The 22,083-nt window shown below is 48.3% G+C and overlaps 1 protein-coding gene and 1 long non-coding RNA gene across 4 annotated transcripts in view; both read left to right on the top strand.

Moving 5' to 3' along the window:
- Window positions 1–1,124: 1,124 nt before the first annotated feature.
- On the top strand, window positions 1,125–13,094 carry GFI1 (growth factor independent 1 transcriptional repressor). Of its 3 annotated transcripts, none has more exons than XM_027694300.1 (7): window positions 1,125–1,283; window positions 2,923–3,144; window positions 3,380–3,586; window positions 8,264–8,679; window positions 8,769–8,906; window positions 10,485–10,650; window positions 12,713–13,094. In XM_027694300.1, the coding sequence occupies exons 2-7, from the start codon at window positions 3,030–3,032 to the stop codon at window positions 12,889–12,891; spliced, it is 1,221 nt and encodes a 406-aa protein (XP_027550101.1). In that variant the 5' UTR covers window positions 1,125–1,283; window positions 2,923–3,029; the 3' UTR covers window positions 12,892–13,094. The 3 variants fall into 3 exon arrangements, with proteins under 3 accessions (XP_027550101.1, XP_027550102.1, XP_027550100.1); XM_027694301.1 differs by lacking the exon at window positions 1,125–1,283 and adding an exon at window positions 1,731–1,749; XM_027694299.1 differs by lacking the exon at window positions 1,125–1,283 and having other exon boundaries at window positions 2,916–3,144.
- A 1,037-nt stretch (window positions 13,095–14,131) lies between these two features.
- Window positions 14,132–22,083, top strand: part of LOC113972839 — a 28,333-nt gene continuing 20,381 nt past the window's right edge. The window contains exon 1 of the long non-coding RNA XR_003536032.1: window positions 14,132–15,167. This is a non-coding gene — a long non-coding RNA (uncharacterized LOC113972839). The remainder of the gene's footprint in view (window positions 15,168–22,083) is intronic.

The raw sequence follows: 22,083 nt of genomic DNA, 5'->3' as shown, positions 1-22,083 counted from the left end.
CAGCATGCTCCAGGGCGTGAGAGAGGCTGAAGCTTGCTTCTGTCATGTCCGACTTCAGTCTCAGTCGTTTCTGAACGGAAAATGGTGTTAAACCTCGATTGGCTCACTGCAGAGCCGCATTTTGAGGGGCCCTACAGCCATCGAAACGATGCTGGTGACCCGAGATGTCTGATAGCGAAGCCCAGAACCACCTCATAAAGATACCGGAGACCCGAGCTGGATTTCCTGGCTGCATTAGGAATCCGAGGCTAGACCTGGAAAACTATGTTTTGAGGTCGTGTGTGAGTGTGTAAAGCAAGGCGAGCCTTTTTCTCTTTGCCGCCCGTGCCTGCCCCACGGATCCTCCCCGAGTCAGCACCTAAGCACGGGCACGCAGGGGAGGACGGCAATCGCTTCCCTCCTGCGCGTTTGAATCGCTGTCAAGCAAACAGTAGCGGGGGGGAGGGGGAAGTGGGGTGTGGGGATCTCGCCTACCCCTTCCATATTTAACCATTACCTAAATCCGAAGGGAAATGAGCAAACCTCTAGGCTTGGGTCTTAAGGTATTTTCAGCGCCGTTGGGCGTATTTATCCCAAAAGAGTTTTCCACAACAAGTTATTTCTAGTGTAGGAGAGGTCTCCGTCGCCCAAGGCCCGGCCTTAGCCCCGATTACAGCGCCACGCACGTCCCGATGGCGGCGGGAGGTGCGGCCCCCGCTGCCGGGCCGGGGGCAGGGATGTGGCGCGGAGCGGGCTCGGCAGGGCGGGCACCGGCTGCCCCGTCTCCTGCCCTCTGCCTCTGCCCGCCAGAGTCAATCTGTGTTTTGAATCTGTGACTTGTTCTCGTTGCGGAAGTCGAAGGGGGATCCAAGAATAGTTCAGATAGATTTGTGTAATTTCTGGAGCAGAACCCCGAGAGAAATGAAAGGCCCGATTCCAGAATGACACTTCGATGTCACTTTAGCGAGCCCTATGTGAGGTGGAATACGGTAAGACATTTTCATTTAAGGAAAACTGAGAGAGAAAGAGAGGACGGGAACAGTACTGATTTGTGAAGTTCTGGCTTTTTTAAAAAGGTTTTTTTTTTTTTTTTTTTTGCAGAAGCTCCTAACTAACGCTCAGGAAGTGGAATTTGTGGTTTAGGGGGCCGAGCTCTGAAGGAGTCGAGAGAGAGAGAAGAGAAAAAAAAAGCCAACTCAAGCACCATTGCTCCTTAAAGGGAGGCTAAGTTTAAAGTCACCCAAACTATCAGGCTGCCGTGCGTACCCCGTTGGCAGCCCAGCTTCCTTCGCCCCTCCAAATGGGTAAGCGCTCTCGTTTCTCTCCCCTCGCATGGGCAGCCGCCGGCGGGCGAGCCCCCTCTCCTCTCGGCCTGGTCCCCGCGCCGCTCTGGCCCCGCAGTGGCGGCCACCGAGCGGGCACGGCCGTCGGGCCAGCGGGAGCGGGGGAAAGCGGGGGCGGGTGCCCGCGGCGGAGCGGCCGACAGGTGGGCTGCGGAACTCGCCTTCCCACGGGCCCAGTCCTTGCCTGGCCGGCTCCGGCCTTGGGAGGCCGGCGGCGCCTCCGCGGCGTGGCTTTTGGAGGGAAAAGTGCTGCGCCGGGGACGAAAACAGGCGGCAGAAGCGGCGCCGGCGCCCGGAGCCCCCAACGGCTGCGGCGGGCGCTGCTGTCGGGGGACCGACGCGTTATCGAGACCGCTTTGATTTCTCGCCCTGCTCCGCGCGGGCCCCCTCGCTGCCAGCCTCCGCTCAAGGATGAACCCAGGCGCAGGTGGGTCTGGGCAGCAACGCTCCCACCCGGGCACCCGGCCCCGTGCCCGTGGGCGGCGCCTCCCCGGCGGCGCGGAGCGACCCGGCCCCCGCCGGGCGCGGACGAACCGGTGCTTCGCGGCACAGCCGGGGAGGGCACCTGCGGGGCAGCTCCTGCGCCCCGCCAACGGGTTGGGCCCCTTCCCTCTTTTCCCCGTTCGCAAACCTGAGGCCGCTAACGGGAGAGGGGGAAAAAAAGTGAAGCGATCCCCCTAAAGAACCCAACGAACGTGGATTAAATTCGTTATTTGCAAAGTGTCAAGTGTAATGGCAGAGGCGGCACGTACTGGACGAGTTCCAGTGAACCTCTCCTGTCTTACTCCCAGGAGCCAGGTCGGGGCAGCTCTCGTTAACCCGGTCCCTGGCCCCCCTCGACTCCCCGCAGGGTCCCCCAGGAGGTTTCCCACCTCGTCTCCTCTCCCCGCCCCGGCTTTCGGTGCCCGCAGCTGCAAGGTGTCGCGGCGCCGACAGCTGCGGGCTTCAGGAAAGATTCCGTTTTGTTCGTTTTCGCGTTGTCGTGGTTCGCGCGGGATGAGTGAATCAGTCCCTCCGACAGGAACAGCCCCTCAAGCGCCAGGTTTACGCTACCGAGTTTGTAACGACTCTGCCGCCCGCCCCGTTAGCAACCCCGCGCTGACCAGCCCGTTCAGGGTGGCGGGGACTGATAAGCAATTTCTGAGGAAGAGAGATTTGTTGGCGCCCCTTCTGCCGCGGCGCCGGCTTGGGGACCAGCACGGAGGCTCGGTGCGCCCGGAGAGCCGACTGCGGACGCGCTCCCGCGGAGGGACGGGGCTGCACCCGACCGCGACCCCCAGCTCCCTCAGCCCCCCTCGTCCAACGAACGGTGCCCGGCTACTGCTGTTGCCTGTTCCCCGCGCTCTGGCTGCGACCGACAGGCTGCCGGAGCGTGGCCGGGGCGGCCCCAAGGCCCCCGTGTGGAAGGTGGAAAGGCGTTGGCTGGGGGCGGTGGGAGGCTGAGTTAGTTGCGCTCAGGGAAGGGGGGGCGAGGCGAGCGGGGCCGGGGGCGGCGGCCGGAGCCACCTGCGCGCTGCCACCTGGCGCACCGCCCCCGACGAACGGCCCCTCCCGGCCGGCGCCCCCGGCCCTCACCGGCGGGATCGCCGCCTCCCCGCAGGTCGCCTCTTCGCCGCCGCCCCGCAGGAGACTCGGGGGTGACGTTCGCCGCCGCGCCCGGCGCCTGGAGAGGGAGTGCGGCCGTGACGGCCGTGGCAGTACCCCACCATGCCGAGGTCCTTCCTAGTGAAGAGCAAGAAAGCGCACAGCTACCACCAGCCCCGCTCCGCCGACGAGGACTACAGCCTGCGGCTGGAGACGGTGCTGGCTCAGATCTGTGCAGGTAGGAGTCCCTCGGTCGCAGCCTCGCTCGGTCACAGCCCCACTGCCCCGCATCACCCCGCTGCTCACGGCACCGGCCGGTCGCTGTCCAGCCCCCGCGGGACGCCGGAGGGGCTGATGCGGGGTTTTAGAGCGTCCGACATCAAACCTTGGTGGGAGCGGGACCGCCGCAGGAGGTGGCTGGCTCCCACCATGGACCCGCACTGATGAGCCCCCTCGCCCCCTTTGCCCTGCAGACAGCAAGATCCCCGAGGACACGGAACCGTGCCGCACTGCCCCGCCCGATCCGGAGACTTCCCAAGGGCGCTTCTCCCCGGAATCCCACCTTACCGAGGCTGCCGATGGCACCTCCGAGTCAGTGCCCAGCTGCGAGGGCAGCGTCTGTGACAGGGTGTCCGAGTTCGAGGATTTCTGGAGACCTCCCTCGCCCTCAGTCTCTCCAGGTAGTACCGGGGCGAGCATCGCTCAGCGGGGTCCGGCTGCATGTCACTGTCCGTGCCGTGGGGCAGTGGAGCATGTATTTCGTGATTGGTCGCCGCCGCCGAAAACGAGTACAAGGGACAGATTTGCCTATCTCTTTTTTATTATTATTTTCTTCCCCCCACAGATTTGCCAGAATCTGTTCCTTCCACTCGTTTTCGGATTACGTCTTTCGGGTTGCTTTCCCAGCCCGTGTCCCGCTGCTCCCTCAGCAGTCTGTAGAAAAGTTGTCATGACATTGGGTGTTGCTTTTTTTGTTTGTGATTAATTGTTAAAAGCAGGTCGGTTATGTTTTTTAAGGGTCCCGGCATTTTCCTACAGGGTCCTGCCTACGCAGAGCTTATAAGTTTTTTAAGACAGTACAAATTTCTACTAGGCAATCTATATACCTGTAGCAAACAGCGTTGATTTTGTGTTTTTTATTACCTGCTAGACATCTTCCCCAATGTCCTTTCAGGTTATTTCTTGACTCTTGCCTATAAAAAGGATTTGTCTCTCTCTCTTCCCGCCCCCCTCTCTTTTGGTGTTTTTTTTGGATTGGGGTTTTTTGTTTGTTTATTTTTCTTTTCCATAAACGCATTTATAAAAACCAGAGGAAAATAATGACGGTCAGATTTAAACACCCCAAATCCAGGAAACTCACACTTATGGCTGCAGTGCCTGTCTCTGGCTCCCTCGTCCTGCCTTTGATGTGGTTGGAGCAGTGGGAAATGCTGTCCCCAGCCTGGCGCAAATACTTATCTCGTTTAACAATACGGTGGTGTCATTTTATAACAAAAATATGTGTGTATATAAAACCATTTTTTATTGCTTCGATTAAAAAGTGACAGCTGGAAAAAAGAACAATTTCTGCCTCGATGAAGGAGAGATTGTGTCAGGTTTACCGAGTGACAGCAGACACCAGCAAACGAATACTTAGTCCCGGTTCGCCACCGGGTTTTCCTACTTTGTCTTTGTAGTGTCCTTGCATATCAGTGGCTGATTGGAATCATGCGGGTTTGCATTTTTAAAGCCTCATCTTCTTTTAAGAGTCCTAGACCCCTTTGAAGGAACATTCAAAATGCCCAGCATCATCACAACCAGCCACAGGACAGTTTCAGTCTGTGCAAATGACAGACCAGACCAAATGCAACAATGCAACAGTCTGTCTTCTGATAATATTTCTGCACAAAGTGTAGCAATGTGGGTAATTTTTTTTCTAATGAATTTGTCCTGCTTCTCCTTTCCCAAATAATTAAAATTTCTGCACAGGAAACAGACCGTTTTCACGTGTTGTATAAAGACAGATGTAAAGTGGAGCAGGTATTTACCAGGTCCACTCTGCCTTTTCTTCTTCTCCACTCATTTCTTCCCTGACAGTGGGATTCACTAGCTCCCAGCCAATCATCCAGCTGTCCCAGGAAAATAACTTTGCAAAATGCGGGTGGCATCCCCAGATCAAGATTTTTTGAATTGTAGGGGGGGTGCGGTTCTGGAATTGTCTGATCCCATTCATAGGAGGACCGGGAATGTAAGGAATTCCCAAGAAGTGTAAGAACTTTATTAAATGAATCTCAGTACATTGAGACAGGTGCTGTTATGTTAATGATGAAGACAGTGGCAGCAGGATTAGATAGTTGGGCTTCCTCCCACAGCTCTCTCCAAAGCCCTCTGCCTTCCAGCTGCTTTGTCAGATTCAGTGCAAAGCTGGAATTTGTGTCTAGGTCACTTCTTTAAGATGCCCTGGTGAGAGACTGTATTCCTACGATTGTGTTTGGATGGGGCACAGTTTTTGTGTTTTGCCAGGCAGAGAAGATGAGAAATGATGATTCTAAATCATGCTCAGAGCAGGCATGGTGAGCAGTACGATGACCCCCTTATCTCTTGAATATAGGTGCAGGTTGCACTTCAGTATGCAGTGAAAGCCGTATTTCACTTTGGTTTTGAGTGCTGTGCTGCTGATCTAGGTGGGCATACAGCATACAGACACACTACCTTTTAACTTTCTAATAGACTGTTGACTCCATTAGTGCAAATCACTTTGCTATTTAACCTCACTTTCTGTGTGTCTCTAGTCACACATGTTTGCATATACAGAAGGTGCATGGGAGCTCATGCAGCAGTGTATTAGTAAGTCTTGATGAGTCTCTTGACGCTCCAGTCTTGAAAGGAGACTTGTACTGGGTATAATGGGCAGAGAGTGTGGTGTTTTGTGCTCTGTTTAAGAAGACACTTGAATTTTTCTTTGCTATGCATATCAACCATTTAAGGTTGAGTTTATCTTGCCTTCAAAAAAGAACATTGATTTTTTTTTCTCCTAGAAGTAGTCTATATAAAGACTGCACAGAATTTCTAGGAAAATGAGGGAGAATCTTTGTCTCCCTCCCTGCTCCCCGCTAGATGCTGTGGAGTGGAGGAGAGGCAGACACAGAAGTACCTTGCAGCATGGCAGAGCAGGGTTTGGAGGTTGCTTTTGCACTGGGTACAGGGCTTGGATGGCTTGAATATAACATGAGTGACTCCCCTGCACTTGTGCTTGAGAGGGCTCCAAAGCATGCGAGGTGATGGAAGGAACATTGCACGCAAACTGATCTGTGGTGCAATGTTCACCGTGTACTGTATTGCCAATTCCAAGAGCTCAAAAATCAGGTCAGCCTTCCCTCTCCTCTCACTCAATGAGCTGGCTTAGAAATCAAGATTGTAAGTAATACCTTATGGATATTTGGTTCTAGTGTTGAAAAATTGAGGGTTTATGTTTTCATAGTTTTCTTTAATGTTTGGCCTAGAAGTCAGCTTTAAGGGGGGAAAAAAACAAGAACAAGCTTGTTCTTAAAACAAGAACAAGCAAACAAAAGAAGAGCTGAAGGCCTGATGAAATCATGCAGTTTTAAGAGCTGGGACTTTAAGATAGTTTTTAATTTTGTGATAAAATCGTAAGAGATGGCAACACTGAAACTGGTTGCAAAGACACGAGATAGATGATGTGACACTGACCGCAACTTTGCAGTCAGTGCAGAACAGGAAAAATCATGCTCAGCACCATGTCAGCTAATTTGATTTCATCGCTCTGTTCAAATGTCCCAGTTGGTATGTGTGCATATATATCCAACCAAAAGACTGCTAATTTCAATGGAAGAATTTGAGACTCTTAACGTCTGAAATTACGTAAAAGATAGGAAACAGTCATGTCATTCAAAGCTCAGTTTTCACCTGATTTCTCACTCTCTTCTGTAACCTCCCAGTGACCATTTGCCTATCCAAATGGATATCCTAACACATCATTCCTTCCTTCCCTAGTCCACCCCTGGTTATCTTGTGTTACCGAAGGCTGAGGCAGCCATGGGAGCTCTGAAGCTGACAGGAGGGAGAAAAAGTAGGAGAGCAATTGTGGGTGGACAAGATTTTGGTTAAGAGGGGTTAATCTGGAAGCCCAAGTTGTAGGCAGTGCCAATATCTCTATGAAGGCACTGGTGTTTCAGCAGTTAACTGATTCATCTTTTCTTTGGTTCACTAAAACATTTGTCCAGTGGAGACATTTGACCCTCCCAATGCTGCTGTGTGTTGTGATGAGAAGTGAAAGCAGTGCACCTCAGTCATTAATCAGCATCTCTGGCAGACATGGTTGGGGTCTGGTACCTCATGCTCCATGCCCAACTGTGCTTTCCTCCATGCAAGGCTTCCTGAGCGTTTGTGCCTCATCTCATTTGTGCCATTGTATCAGACTCTGCTATGGGCCCCCAAGTGTGATTGATATAGTAGTGCCCAGTGCCTTGGTCAGATGCCATTGCCAAAGATGAGCCTGTTAGAGTCAACTAAAGCCATCTAAGCTTGTCCTGGTGGAAGTTTGCTTTGATTATCACTGGTAGGAAAATGTTAATTGTGTCTTCAGTTTTTAATGTGGCTTATACTGATGACTTTACAAATCTCTATGTTGTGGGTGGACTCAATTTCTTTACATGGAGAACCTCAGAGCAATCTGAAACAATCATGATTTTTTTTCAGATGAGGATTGATTTTAGTTGTTCGGGGTTTTTTTTTCTGAAAAAGTGTGGCATATTATGCAGGCACCTCAAAAGCTGTTAGTTATGTTGTAGTGTAGTTATGGTCAGTTGTGGCATGAAGCTGAGAGACTAGATTGGGACGTTAAATTGTGCAACAAGCTGCTTTTGTTGAACAGGTAAATCTTGGTACAGATTTGCTGTGTCTGGCACCTCTGTAATGTCATATTTGGTATATGGATGTGTAGAATCTCTGTCAGAGCTTAAACATGGACTGCGAGCTTTGATGTCCATCTTGGGATATAGCAGATACACGTTTCTGAGAAGCTGCAAATAAACTGTAGGAAGTTGCAGACTGAGTTGTTTAGACTGTTTACACAGTCAGAGCAGTGGTATACACCTGGACACCCAGAGATGGAGACAGAAAAAATTGATGTCTGCTTTAAGTAATTTGGCTGGGACATCCGGTAAGTAGGTAGTACTGGATACTCAGCCCCTAATGTGCAGTGTAAAATGTCCTCCCATGAGAGATGAAAGGGCAGCCTCAGTGTGCAGTACAGGGGTCTACCTCTGGGCATAAGTCTGAGTGCTGAGACTGTTCTGCCCCGTGATAGTGTCTGGATTGTGAAGCACGCTAATTCCCATGCCCTTGTGTTTCCGCAGCCTCGGAGAGATCCGTGTGTCCATCCCTAGATGAAGCACCCCCTTTCTCGGTGCCCTTCAAACCGTACATGTGGAACAGCCTGGGTGGCTCTGAGCTGAGGCACCTTGTGCAAAGCTACAGGCCCTGCCCAACGCTGGAGCGAACCTCAACGCTGGGGCTCTTCTGCGACCGAGGCTCTGAGCCTGCCCTGTATGGCGCTGAGTGTAGCTCTTCTCTTGGACTGTATGGTGACTTCAGCTCCCCGGGCACGGGGCTGTTTGAGCGCTCGCCGGCAGCAGCTCCTGGACTCTATGCCGAAACGCAGCCTGTGCTGCAGCAGGAGAAGGGGCCAGGTGGCATCAAAGTGGAGTCAGACCTCTTGTGCCGCCCATTGCTCATCAGCACTGGCTCTTACAAGTGTGTTAAGTGCAGCAAGGTAGGGGTCCCTTTCTCTCACACTGGTTATGACTCTTCCCCAGACCCTTCTCCCTGGTGAACCTGACCCCGTGTACTCTCTTCCCTCAGGTTTTCTCCACACCGCACGGCCTTGAGGTGCATGTGCGCCGCTCACACAGTGGCACGAGGCCCTTTGCCTGTGACATGTGTGGCAAGACCTTCGGCCATGCAGTCAGCCTGGAGCAGCACAAGGCCGTGCACTCGCAGGTGAGAGCAGGGCAGGCTGCCAGGATGAAGGTCTGGGAGCCAGGGCCAGCTGCCTTATTCAGCTGGCTCTGGGGAGGGCAGGAAGGCAATTGCAGGGCAAGACTTGGGGATCTAAACTGAGGAGGGGAAGAGAACATGGTAGGGCTGCAGTTGGGCAGTTGTAGGTGAAGAATATGTGACAAGCAGAGGAAAGGGTGGGCAGCTAGTGAGCAAAGGAGCTAATCACCAAATTTAAAGAACACAGGCTTTGTTTCCATTCCTCAGACCTTACATGCATCTGTATTAAGCAGTGGGCACTCTTTGCACTCCAGAGGTAACAGATAATAAATTTTCACTCTCAGAACTGGAAATTGTAATGCGGATGTGGACTTCTCTTTAACAGCTAAAGCAACTCACTGTGCTTTCTTTGGATGCAGCTCTCCTCATTCTTTCTCCTCCCTCCCCCAAAGAAGTGAGTCTTTCCTTGTTTGTAGTCACTGTGTCTGTGAGGGGAACATCTGAATGACCAGTCAGGTATAGAGCACAGACTTCACCCGTCTCGACACGCTCTGAGTCACACCCCAAAAGAATATGGTAGTTAATTTCGGTAGGAGGACTTGTAACATTTTCCACCTGCTGATACTGTGCCATATTTCCCCTTCCCCACCCACTTGACCTGGCAAATCTTCCTTCTTCAGATGGGCTTTTGGTGGATAGAGTTACAGCAATGTTTTTTTGCAAACTGTTTTACTTATAATTTCATGAGTGTGCAACCAGCAGAGCACACAATGAGAGGAGATATCATCCATTAAACAATGGTGAAAAGAGCAAACTGCATACTGTGTCTATAGAGGGGACAGCATTTCAGGGAGAGTACACTAAAAGCCAAATAAAGAAGGTGATTGTGTGGAAGCATAGAAGGAAGAGGAAGGTGCAATGGAGGTTAAGGGATGGAAAGAAGAGATGATTTGTGGTGGAGAGGAAGGAGTATGTGAGGGAGAGGCGAGAGACATAAGATCTTAAAGCATTTTTTTTTTATATGTTAAAGTAGTAACCTGAAAAGCTGTTTTTCCCAGGTGCTCTACATACCTTTCACTTGAATTTTAATGGAACTACAGATAAGCAGTTAGCTGTTACCCTGCCAGCAGAACTCAGTCTGCCACAGAGATTTCCCAGGAGAGCCAAGCAGACCTTAGCACCCACTTTCCTGTGTACGGTGAAGAGGTGGCCTCTGAACAGCGCTGCAGCTGTTTGGCTTCCCAGTAGAGTGATTGCATCTTGGGCCCTGTTAAAATGTGCAGGCAGACTGCCTGGTCCATCAGGGCTGCCCCCACCTGGCTATTCTTGCCAGGAGGAAGAGCTGTTCAATTAAATTTTTTGAGGAGCAGTGCACAGCACTGGGAGAGGATTCAATATCTTTTTTATCATGTGGTGCTATCAAGCCAGTGTTAGTGTCTCTGAAGGCCATTTCAGCTCTCTAGAGAAGTGTAAGTGCTTGCTAAGGCAGAAGGGACAACACTGATGTGCTGCTAGGTAGTTTGTTGCTGATGGGATCATTGGTGTGGTGTAATGTGTGTGTTTGTGCTCATCTCTCTGCAGGAACGCAGCTTTGATTGTAAGATCTGTGGCAAGAGTTTTAAGAGATCTTCTACTCTGTCGACCCACCTGCTCATTCACTCAGACACCCGACCCTATCCGTGCCAGTACTGTGGGAAGCGGTTCCACCAGAAATCTGATATGAAGAAACACACCTTCATTCACACAGGTCAGCCCTGCAGCTGCTGGTATTCAGCCCCAACATGAGGGCAGAGGTTTCTCTGCAGCAATCCATTCCTCCTCAGCGGGGACAGTACACACACATCTCCCGGTGCTTCTCACTGCCCCGCTGCTGTTCATGCTGTCTGAGCTGTACTTGGGCAAAGGAGGGTGATTTGAATGTGGTTTACTGAACAGCAGCTGCAAAACAACCCAAATCCTAGCAATCCAATCAGTGTTCTCTTAATAGGATCCACCAATGTTTATTCAAAGGGCTTTCGTGTAAGATGATTTGTAGAGTATTATATTCGTGTAGCCTTGATTTACAGCTGAGGTCCCTGGAAAATGACAGGTGAATTTGATTGCAGCATTGCTTTTTGCAGGATCTACCAATTTACAATAGGAGCAACAGGAGTCTCCTCCTCTAGATCAAACACTAAACTGCAGGGCTGAGGATCCAGCTCTTAGTCTAAATATTTGTTCAGAGATTGCACTTCCACCCGGACTTTCTGAGAAATGGCTGCAGTTTGATACAGAATGGAAGGAGAGGTGCAGAGTTCTCAAGTTTCACTGTTAGTAATAAACATGGAAACTACTAAAGTGCAGGTGAATCACCAAAGGAAATTGTTTTAAAAATGTCATTCAGTGAGAAGGCAGGTTTATCAGAAATCATTAAAAGAAAATCTTGCCTTTCAGACCTGCACTGTTCACTTAAAGTAGAGGGAAATGAATGATGTGTGAGATACGGAAGAATTTGTAGACATGAAATAATAGCTTTACTGGCCAAACCCAAGGTTCAGATAACAAAAATCCTTTTTCCTGATGTGTCCACTAGCAGATATCAAGGGTGAAGCCTAAAAATGGCAAATATGTAGAAAGATGGCACTATATGTGGCACTGCTTGACTGTGACTTTTCTAGGTGATAAGCAGTGAACAATAAATGTTACTTATAAAGATTTTCCACTAGATGGTTGCTGGATGAAAATGAACTATTTAGAAGTAACACAAGTATTTCCATAATAACTTTTTCAAACGAGGCTTGATTAAATAGAATTTCAGCCAAATTCTGAATCAGTCAAAACCATTATTTTGTTGTGAGATCAGAAACTGTGCCTGGGCTTTTAAACTGCTAATATAAAACCAGGTCCTTAACTGAATCAGGGATTCCTTTCATATGCAGCATATACTTGTGAACTGAGACTTCAGCAAATTTTGTGTTATTTTATGATTCTAAGAATCTGATCTTCAAACATCCAGAGAGTTTGTTGCTCCAGCTGAAGTCAGTGGGCTCTGCAGGTGCAAAACCACTCTGAAAATCTGGCTTGGTATTGTGGTTGGGTTCCCTTTTATTCGTTATTTGATAATAAACACTATGAAAATACACTGAGATCCTGCTCCCATGGAGGCCAGTGGAGTTTTGCCACTGAGTGCTCTGTAGAAGTTCCAGAGGCTGCTTTTATTCTCATTTACATTATTTGCCTTCAGGAGAACTTCAAGGCTGTGACTGCTAGCATTTCAGTGTGGGGAACAGAGAGAAGAACAGATATTTGGATAAACTCTGCCCTTCAGGGCTCACTGAATGACCCTAATACCTCCCTTGGGACAGATCCCAGCTCACTGGGTTGGTCTTAACAACCTCCACCTACCTATTCCCCCTGCCCCTATGCTGATGGTATAGTAATCCATGTCATGCATTCATCACTTTTCAAGGAGTTCCTCACGTTTCTAGGGCACAAAGCCAGTTTAAATTGAACAGAGCCCATGCAGCCAAATATGTTCACAAAGTGTGGTACCCTGAGAGCACTCTGTGCTTCAGACTGCTCCCAGGACTATAGCGGGGTGATGGAGGTGCATCCAAGTCCAGACCTGCTCAGCTGTAGTGCAGGCTCAGCTAATGCTTTGAGGCTCCCAACTGCATGTTTTTTGTAAGAATGACTTCTTAGGTAATCACACAGGAATCTGTTTAATAAGCTGTAAGGCCCAGTGTGTATTTGCTGTTTGCTGTGGTCCCATGTAAGCAGCATGATGCCTCTTTCACACCCTCTCTCATTTTCCCACCTTCTGCTTACAGGTGAGAAGCCTCACAAGTGCCAGGTGTGTGGAAAAGCCTTTAGTCAGAGCTCCAACCTCATCACCCACAGTCGGAAGCACACAGGCTTCAAGCCCTTTGGCTGTGATCTGTGTGGTAAAGGCTTCCAACGAAAGGTGGATTTACGGAGACACCGGGAGACACAGCATGGCCTGAAATGAGCCTCAGCTACAATACGGAAAGCCTACAACACTATGAGAACAGACTCCCTTGGCTTCCTTGCTGGACCCAAGCCATTTCCTGAACACGAACCCTGGCATTACCTTTCTGAACAGAGCTTGAAGAGGAAAGAAGAGGACAGAGCCATGCATTGACAGCTCAACCTGAATGACTGAAAGTAGCAATTAAAGGCTGGCATTTTTCTTATCTCCTCTTTGTCTCTGAAATAACACTGGAAAATAAGCCTTTTAGATATGAAGCCTTGATATTCCAAAGATGGATAAGCTACCAAATGTCTGTAAGGTGGAAAATACTTCTCCCATGGCCATGATGAACCCCCTCAAGTTTTCAATAGCTTGAATCACCTTGCAGGAAAACATGGGTATAACAGTGTTTACATGGTGCAATGACAGAGAGCCATCAGCACTTGCCTTGGTTAAGTCCAGTGCTGAATGGTTTCACTCTTGGATGATTTCCTTTCAGGAAAACCTGGAGGATCAGGACTGTACAGTTTGACATCTTGCTGGTTTTTAAGCAAAGGTACCAGCTTGGGTCTGAGTCTGCTCTCTCTTGTTCTGGTGCAAATCAGGAGCTGCATTATCAGTTATAGAGAGGCCCTTTTTATCCTCCCAGAACTCACTCTCTGTCTGTGTAAGGCCTGACTGCCTGAGTGTTTGAGGTATGGGGGGTTACCTCTTCCTACATCCTCTGGGGAGAAGGAAGTTTGTGAAAAGACCAGTGGAAAAGCCAAAGCACAGAATTATGCCTTAGAACCAGAAACCAATCCAACAAGTGATCCTACCTGAGAAAGGCAGGAGCACGAGGAAGGCACAGACTTTCTGTCCAGAACCATTACAGGCTTCTGCACTCTGGGCTTGTTCTAATAACTGGAAAATAGCTACTCAATAACATCATTTGTATATTTGTTTTTGGTTTTTTAATTTTTAGAGGGAAACTTTCTGAGGTGGGCAGGAATTATTATAAAAGTATAATTGACTTAATTTGCCTTAAACAACCCTGCATGTACCTCAGTTAAAAAAAAAAGAGGTGTTTTTACTTTGTTGACAGGTTTGTAAATGTCCTTATTTAGATTTTACAGAGTGTCTTATGTTTCTTGGCACATATTTATTGGAACAATGTTTTAAGTTAATAAAGTATTGAGGATGGTCCAGAGTGATTTTTATTAAATATGTAACTTCAGCACATTTGTGAATGTCAGCCATTACAGAGATTGTCAGGAATGCAGAATCTGAGGATGGAATGTAGGCACAGCAGAATTTGCACAAGGTCTGTAGTGATTGGAAAACACCACTGCCATATATATTTGTCCAGCTCCCACTGATTTCAGTTAAACATTTACACTTTTGAAGACTGGGGTATACTGGGCCTAGCACTATCAGCATGAAAGGGTTTAGAGGAGAAACAGTGGTTTTAAGTGTCTGCTTTGGAAGTGTAGACTGCCAGAAGTCCCTGCTTAGCCCAGGAGAAACTTGAATGTCCCCCCACAAGATTAAATGTCTGTGTCTGGGAGTTTGCAGGGACACCTGAGCAGCAGGTGCATCATTTATACTTAAGCCTGTTGGGACTCAGAGCACTGCCTTTTGCCTGCCTGCCTTGTCAGCAGGGCAGGCTCCATCTGCCAGTTGCAGCCCATACAAAAGAGAAGCAGGAGGAGGATGGAGGGCTCCCTTGTCCTTTTCCCAGCAGAGCACAGCATGGCAGCCTGGGCTTTTATATATGCATATAATCTTGTGCCCACATAGGTATGTACTCTTGTTTTCAGCTTTGTACTTTTATTTTGGATAAACCCAGTGAGCAGAGGCCCCTGTGCCCTGCTGGGCTGGCCCAGCCCTGCGGTACCCTGCCCACCCAAGGGCCGTGGCGCTCTGCCTGCCGTGGTGGCACCCAGGTCCCTCTGTGTTTCTGCTTTCTGCCACCCCTGAGAACCTCAGCTGCTTCCCCACAGGTCGCCATCACAGGCTGTGGCTGAAGCGAATCCCCACAGGGCGAACCCACTTGGGCAGGGCTTCACTGCCGGGCAGGGCTGCCCACACACCAAGCTCTTACTGAACAGCCCAGCAGTCAGTGAGAGAGGCTGTGGCACAGGCACCACAGAAGGTGCCAGGTGCTCTGATGACCACATTAGGCCCATTATGCTGTATTAATTAATGCAGAAGGTCAGTGTAGGATGCTAAGTGTTGATGGGGAAGACCTGTGATGCCCTGGGCCCTGCCCGGGCCAGGGGAGGCTCCAAGAAGTGGCTCATCAGGTGGCACAGGTAGGCTTGGGGTGTCCCAGGGTTATGCTCGGTATTTATTTTACAGGGAAACTGCTATTGTGGATGGAGTTGAGTGCTGGCCAGGGGTTCTGGGCATGGGGTGGCTTGGGTGCCAGCCCGTCTGCCCTCAGGAGGGCCTTTCCTGCCAGGCACAGCCTTCCTCCTTCCCTCTGAGCAGGCCTCACTCCAGCAGGCCCTGAGCAGGCTCAGTTGCTGGCATTTGCCTTTACGATGACAATAGCAACGTGTGCCTGTTCCCCTGGAGTGTCCCATTTCCAACAGGGCTACTAGTGTGGTTTGAGCCTAGTGCTGCCCTGCTGTCTGGGGCGGGCAGCTGGGGAGGCAGCGTGGACACAGCCCGGGTGGTGAGAATGTTTTTCATGGGAAGAATTCTCAGGTGAGAATGTTTTTCATGGGAAGAACTTTATTGGTTCAAGTGTGTCTCCTGCCAGAGCGTGTTGCAGTTCACTGGTGTGTCTCAGGGCACCAGTGCTGGGCTGCTGCTCAGGCCTAAACTGCCCCAAAATGTCCATGTGGCTGCATGGGAAGGTGTTCCCACCTCCTGAGCCTCTCTTGCAGGAGTGCCAGCTGCTGGCTTAGGTAAAATGCAGCTACCTGTGGAGAAAAGACATAGCTTTAAGGTGGGGAATTGAAATGAAGAAGAGGAAAAGAAGATTTATCTGGGGAGAATCAGAACAGGCTACTGAGAGGCTGCAGTGCAAGTCTGAAGATTGGAAATATCTCTCTCAGTGTTATTACTGCGTGCCATTAAAAATGCATTATGCATATTACATTACATTCATGAAGCAGGTTCCATACCTTTTGTTTGCCAGAGTAACAGTAGAAAGGGTAAGAAGAGACGCTGGAGCACACCTTTGTTTCTTTCTGTAAATTTTTAATGACACCTCTAGCTAACCAGTTGGTGAAGCTCAGTTCCTGCATAAAAGTGGAAAGGCAGAGCTATCTACAGGGCGACTAAGCCTTTCAGAAGCTAATTTGAGCTTGTGTTCATCCACGCCAACAATGATTAAATTACCTATCAAGTGTGCAGAGCTATCAGAATTCAGGGCATTGAAAAACAAGGTGAATTTATCTGATTGATGTAAAAGACATGGGTGGAACAAGTAGGTTATAAAAAGAAAAGATCTATTCCTTAAAGATATTATAAAAGTACTTCTCCTGGCAAGTTAATGAACTTGTTACTTTGCTTCCAAAAGTTGTTTTGCCTGCCCAGAAAACAAATTTAGTAGTTGGAATCAAAATGCTTTATCCAAATCAGTTAGCAAGCTGAATTAATTCATGAGGCAGAAACAAAGCAACTTATTAGGTTCCATCCTTATGCCAAGCAGAGAGGTTTAAAATTAAAATATGCAAACATCATCTGTGTTTTCTATATAGTCAGTTTTCAAAGGCTAATGGTAACACTCAGATTGGATATTGCAACACAAGTGAGAGAGCAGCTCTTCTGGGTCTTGCTCCTTCCTCAAGCAAAACTTTTGTTGCAGTTGATGGGGGGAGGAAGAGGTTTTTAGAATAAGCCCTGGGTGAAAGATTGCAAGACCCATGCAACCCTATTTGCAAGCTGTGCTGCTCTTGCACGTTGACAAAGGTGTGCTCCTCAAGTCTCTGTATTTTCCATCCTTAAGAGAAAAAAACCGAACAGGTCAGTTGTGTCAAATTCAACTCCAGCATTACCCAGTTCACATCAGGAATGGATTTTGCCTTTACTATATAAGATTTGGGTCCTACTCTAAACTTAATAGTGAAACATACAGTCCTTTGAGTGAATTGTGATTTAGAAAAGCACTGAAATATGCATGTAAGTCAACCGAGAACTTCTCTAGCAGAGACCTTATTAGATGCTTGCTGAGTCAAAATTCCAGAGATTTTCCCTGCTGAATCCTCGACCCCACTCCATTGCCAAGCCACATCCTGTATGTCTGTTTTCACCTGCAGTGGAAGTGGCTGCTGAGAATGCCAAGGGTAATTTTTTTTTAATTGTCAGTAGGATAGTGGTAGTTTCCAGTATTATTTCCTCTGAGTAATAAAACACTCTAAATAGATTTAAGGCATGAAAGCATCTGTAATGCATTATAAGGTGTGTAAAATGATGGAAAAGATTTGAAAAAATATTTGTGCATCTAAAGCTGCAGACACATCTGAATGTACATTGGATATGGGTATCTAGTTGTGTCTTTGACTTCCCTACTGGGGAAAGAAAACAAACAACAACAAAAAAAAAATACAGGAGTCTCAGAAAATTTCCTGAGTCTGTGTCACACCAGTTTGTGATATCCACAACATATGGACTATAAAGAGAGAGAGCACATAAATCCGAAAGTAATGTTTCATACATTATAAAAATGCTGACCACGCCTTGTTGGAATAATGTTGCCTAACAGATTAACCTGGAGCATGTGATAAATCTTTTAAATCAGATGAAAGCAAACCACTTTTATTTGCTTGTTCCAACATGCTGCTTCTCATCTGCATGTTTTTGGGTTTTTTTTAGTAGAGATGTCATAAAAGAATACTGAATAAGACTAACCTAAAAAGAAAATAATATAACAGCTATTGAAAAGATTTTCTTCTTTAAAACCATCCAGCCAACTTTCTGACACACGTGGGATGTGCCAGCCAGCTGGATACTACCATGCATGGGGTATATCCACCCCAGCTTGCCCAGGCCCAGCTTGCCAAGGCACTGGCAGCATTTGATGCTGCAGTGCTGGGGTTCTCTGCTCAAGCAGCCCAAAAAACACCTCAGCTGCTGGCTCGTGCTGCCAGCTCCCTCCTTGGCGTGCATGTCAGAGGTGGCTGGGCAGGAGTGCAGCACAGCAGGTGTTTAAAATGGCCAGGATATTCCATTTACTTAGTTACTGTAATAGAGCCGGCTGGCATTAAAGGGGAAACTGTAATCCTCTGAGGTGATAGACAGGCCAGTATGACACAAAACTTATGTTTTACACTTTCTTTTTTTTCCCCCCTATGAATAATACATTCCCAAAACTCACTGATAGGCTCAACGGGTGAGTTCAAAGGGGAAAATCAACACAAGACACAGGAAACTAAGTCCCAGAGTTCAAAAGAATACACTTATCTGAAGAGAGACAAAAATATGTTTTCAGTGTTTCATATAGGAAAGTTGTGTATTGCAGTTAAGAGCCACAACAAATTCATTGTATTTCGTTCTGTGGTAAGCCAGAAGAGAATAGACATCTACTTGGTCTAAATTGCTTCCAGGGGCTGCTTCTAGCATTTAACTTACGCTCTAAATTCCCAGTTTCACAGATGGTCAGGTCTGCCTCTCCTGTTGCCTTTTGCCTCTCTGAAACACAGCAGTATGGATAGGCAGGCAGGAGGGTGAGACCAGCTCCCAAAAAGGGAATGGGTGAAAAATAGTCTTGATGCTCTTTATGTAGCTGTTCCAACTGCCTGAGCCGCTGCAGGAATAATGGTTGTGGGTGAAGACATCTTTTGTTGCAAACCTGCAGCCAGTGAGTTCAGACCCGCTGGACCAGGATGCTCTTGCTTGCACTGAGTAATAGTGAGTGTGAGTCAGGGTGCTGTCGCCTTGAGCTCTGAGAGCTCGGTCTTCCTGTGTGCTTGTGCTGGGCTTTGTGCTGCAGGGGCCTGACCTTTGCTGAGCTTTACTGTGTACTCTATATATCTGTTGTCAGTTGGTTTTGGAATTATTTGTGTTTTCAGTAGCCTAAATTAACATTAATGGCAATTGAGAAGTGTCCCTCCTGTGTGATGTTTCCACCGTGGCTGAGGCATTTCGCTTGTGAGCTCCTCCAGTGGGCCGGGCAACCTCACTCTCTCCCTGCCCATTTGTCAACCAGGCCTGGCTCTGGCAGGGCTCACTGCTGCTGTTTCCTACGGGGGTTTGGCAATCTTCAGATTGATTTCTGTGGCCACTTGAGGTGGTAAGGCCGTTTGCCACCTCTCCCTTCATTCCAGGCAAGGGGGGCGATGTTCCAGTGGGCGCTTCCGTCCCAGTTTCCCCAGCCCAAGTTGCATCACAGACCCTTGCAGGATGGAAAAGAACGGTTGCATTTATGGAAGGAAGGGGTTTTATGCAAGTGGGGTAAGCTCTGTCCTATCTTACTCTTCCCTAAATTCTGAATTCCTTTGTCTGAAACCTTTCACACCGCTCACAGCAGGACTCCAGCCAGACATGAGGCCATGGAAGACCACGTGCCTGCTTAAGTGTGAAGTGCCCCAAATTGCTGGGCACCAAATAATTTCAGAAGGGGAGATATTTGACTGTTACTTCTCTCTTTTGAGACTGCTGTGGTTTGTTTTTCAACTGTGGCTCTTTCCACTTGCCATTTGGATGTCCGTTTTGTTCCTCTGCATGTTCAGTTGCTTAAATCTTGTTTGAGCAATTTTTTCTGTGAACCTCTGCATGTTAGAGAAGGCTGCTGCTGCCTTTGTACTAATGCTCTGGCAAGGTTAAGGACCCTGGTGTTTTAGACTTCAGTAGTGGGTGGAGAGCCAAAATGCTCTCTGCAAAACGCAAGCATAAGGAGACATGGTTCTCACCGAGAAAGGATGTTGGATCCTGAGGGTCCCACACAGTAAAGAGTAACAAAAGGACAACTGCAGCAGCCAGGTTGGGTTCTGCTGCTGTTCAACCTAATCAGGGGAAATGCTGCAATTAAGCAGCACAACTAGATGTGCAGCATGTGTTACAGCAAGGGGGTCTGTTGGTGCTGGTAGTGAGAGTCTCCTAGGTAAATGTTATTGCCCTCTTTCCAGTCCTGCTCCTGGTTAGCTATATGGTGGAAATTCAGCTGACAATCAGTGAAGGTCCTTGAGAGTGCAAGTACTGGTGGATGAATCAATCTTCTACAGTGGTGCCACTGCCTCTTGACAAGAGTGGCCTGGCAGTGCTGAAGCAGGGGGGGAAAAGTAAAAAATCCACCACCAGCACCACTAAAAGATCGTTTCCTTGCACTTTATTTTCCTGAGTGGCGTAGAAGCCAACAAATACCAGGCCTCACTTTCTACCCAAAAAGCTGCTTCTCATCTTTCTCCAACTGGGCTGCAGGGATTGCTGTGCCTGTTCTCTGCTGCTGCTATGGGATGATTCAGTGATTTGTGTTTTCCCTGTCCCCCCCACGCTGTGACAGAGGGGTTGTCACATCTATGTGAGAGTTGGTGGCAGACAACCTTGCTAAGAGCTGTATATGTGGGCTACCAGACAGGCCAGTGCATGGCAAGAACAGGCCTGTGACCATGCAGCCCTACTCCTGGCCTGACACACATGTGGTCTGTGCCTATGTTTCCTATTACTTCAACCCCTTTACTCCAAAGGGGTGCTCTTATGTTTATTGACAATAAAGGATGGTAACTGAAATCAGGTTTAGGGGCTAAGGAAGCTAAAGTGCCCCTTTAGCACAGCCCATAGTAGCCAGGGGATATGACATAATTTCTGATCACACTGACACTGCAGCTACCCAGCCATGCTTCCAGAAGGTTTCATGTTCTTCATAGCATAACAAAATATTTTATCAACTTAAAAAGTGTGAAATGGCCCTAATTCCTCATCTGTCACTAAACAGGCTTTGCACAAATCCTTTTTATTGTTAGCTCTGTACAAAGCCATGTTCATGTGACTGAGAATTGACTTAACAACTTTTTACGATGCCCTGAGAACTGAAATTCACTTCTGTAGGACAAAACCAAACTAAAATGCCCCTTTGTGTAAAGGCTGGTCAGGGCAGAGGAGTAGGGGGAACAGGGAACATGCCATCAGTATGAGGAAGTCATGGGCCAGGGGAGATTCTGTTTAACAGCATACAGAGACCTGCTAGGGACTCATTGTGTGTTTGCAGTCCTATAAACTTGAAAGAGAAATTTCAAATAGGGTACTTGCACATCTTGCTAACGGTGGTGCTCGGTTGTATATTGTAACAGTGGTTGACAAAGAGGTGGAGGAAACTCCACCACAATACTTGAGAGAAAACATGCATGCAGCAAATGCCTCTGGCATGTCCAGGCACTGGGCAGCTGTAGGCAGAAAGGTCAGGCTAAGGATTCATGAGGTGGTGCTGGAGCGATTTGATTCCTCCACAGGAATGCCTCAAACATCTTGAAGGGGGAATATAACCTGACTGTGACTTGGGAGATGGAGTACTTAAATACATGCTGCGATCCTGAGGAAGGAAACCTAGGCTGAACTCACTCGGACACACAGAGCTAAGAGTGTGCTGGACTGTCAAGAATTAGCTGGGGAGGGAGTGTGCATAGCATTGATGGTGGGGATGATGGCTCAGAAACCTCCAGGTATGAGACATGTTGACTGTAACATATCTACAGTTTACTTGGCAGGGTGAAACCTCAAAAATGCCTTTTTAGATGTACAACTGCATTAGGAGGTTCTGCATGCTGGCTGCTGTGACACTGAGGCTTGAGCTTAACTACATTAACATGAGTACAGAAAAGTGTCTTTCTAGGGTTCCTGTAAAATAACCTTAGTCCTTGAACCTGTGGTATGTCACTGTAAAGTGTCTTGGCCTCTGGTAATCTACTTATGGCACAAGGGACATATGGCCAGAAATTCGATCTCTTTTCTAGTGTTGGTTTAACTGATCTTCACGTTGAAACCAATCTATAACTCCCCTTCAGGGAGGTGCAACGTTCCTGCAGCTACCAAATGTTATTAGATTGATTTTAATGCAAGCTTAGTGTCTGAGTAAAGTTTTCAGGGTTAGTTTCCTGCAGTGATTCACAGAGACCCTGTAGGTAAGAAAGGATGTCTTGGCTGCTGTAGGGGTCCTTCATGACCAGGAAAACTCCAATACCCCTGAATTTCCAGAGGCAGGAGGCAGTGCATTAGAGATAGGTGTATGTGTGGATCAGTGTGTGTGGCTTGCTCATTTTTGTTGCTCTGGGCAAAATCTGTTGA

The sequence above is a fragment of the Neopelma chrysocephalum genome, unplaced genomic scaffold, assembly GCF_003984885.1.
Source record: "Neopelma chrysocephalum unplaced genomic scaffold, ASM398488v2 Primary Assembly neopelma1_97, whole genome shotgun sequence".
Classification (NCBI taxonomy): Eukaryota; Metazoa; Chordata; class Aves; order Passeriformes; family Pipridae; genus Neopelma; species Neopelma chrysocephalum.
Note: the sequence above shows the minus strand (reverse complement) of the source record. Positions and strands in the feature narration are given on the sequence as shown.

Coding starts and splice junctions, on each gene's coding strand:
- GFI1 (XM_027694300.1), top strand. CDS start 3,030: ATGCCGAGGTCCTTCCTAGTGAAGAGCAAGAAAGCGCACAGCTACCAC. Junction 3,145..3,379: donor GCTGGCTCAGATCTGTGCAG/GTAGGAGTCCCT, acceptor TTTGCCCTGCAG/ACAGCAAGATCCCCGAGGAC. Junction 3,587..8,263: donor CTCGCCCTCAGTCTCTCCAG/GTAGTACCGGGG, acceptor GTGTTTCCGCAG/CCTCGGAGAGATCCGTGTGT.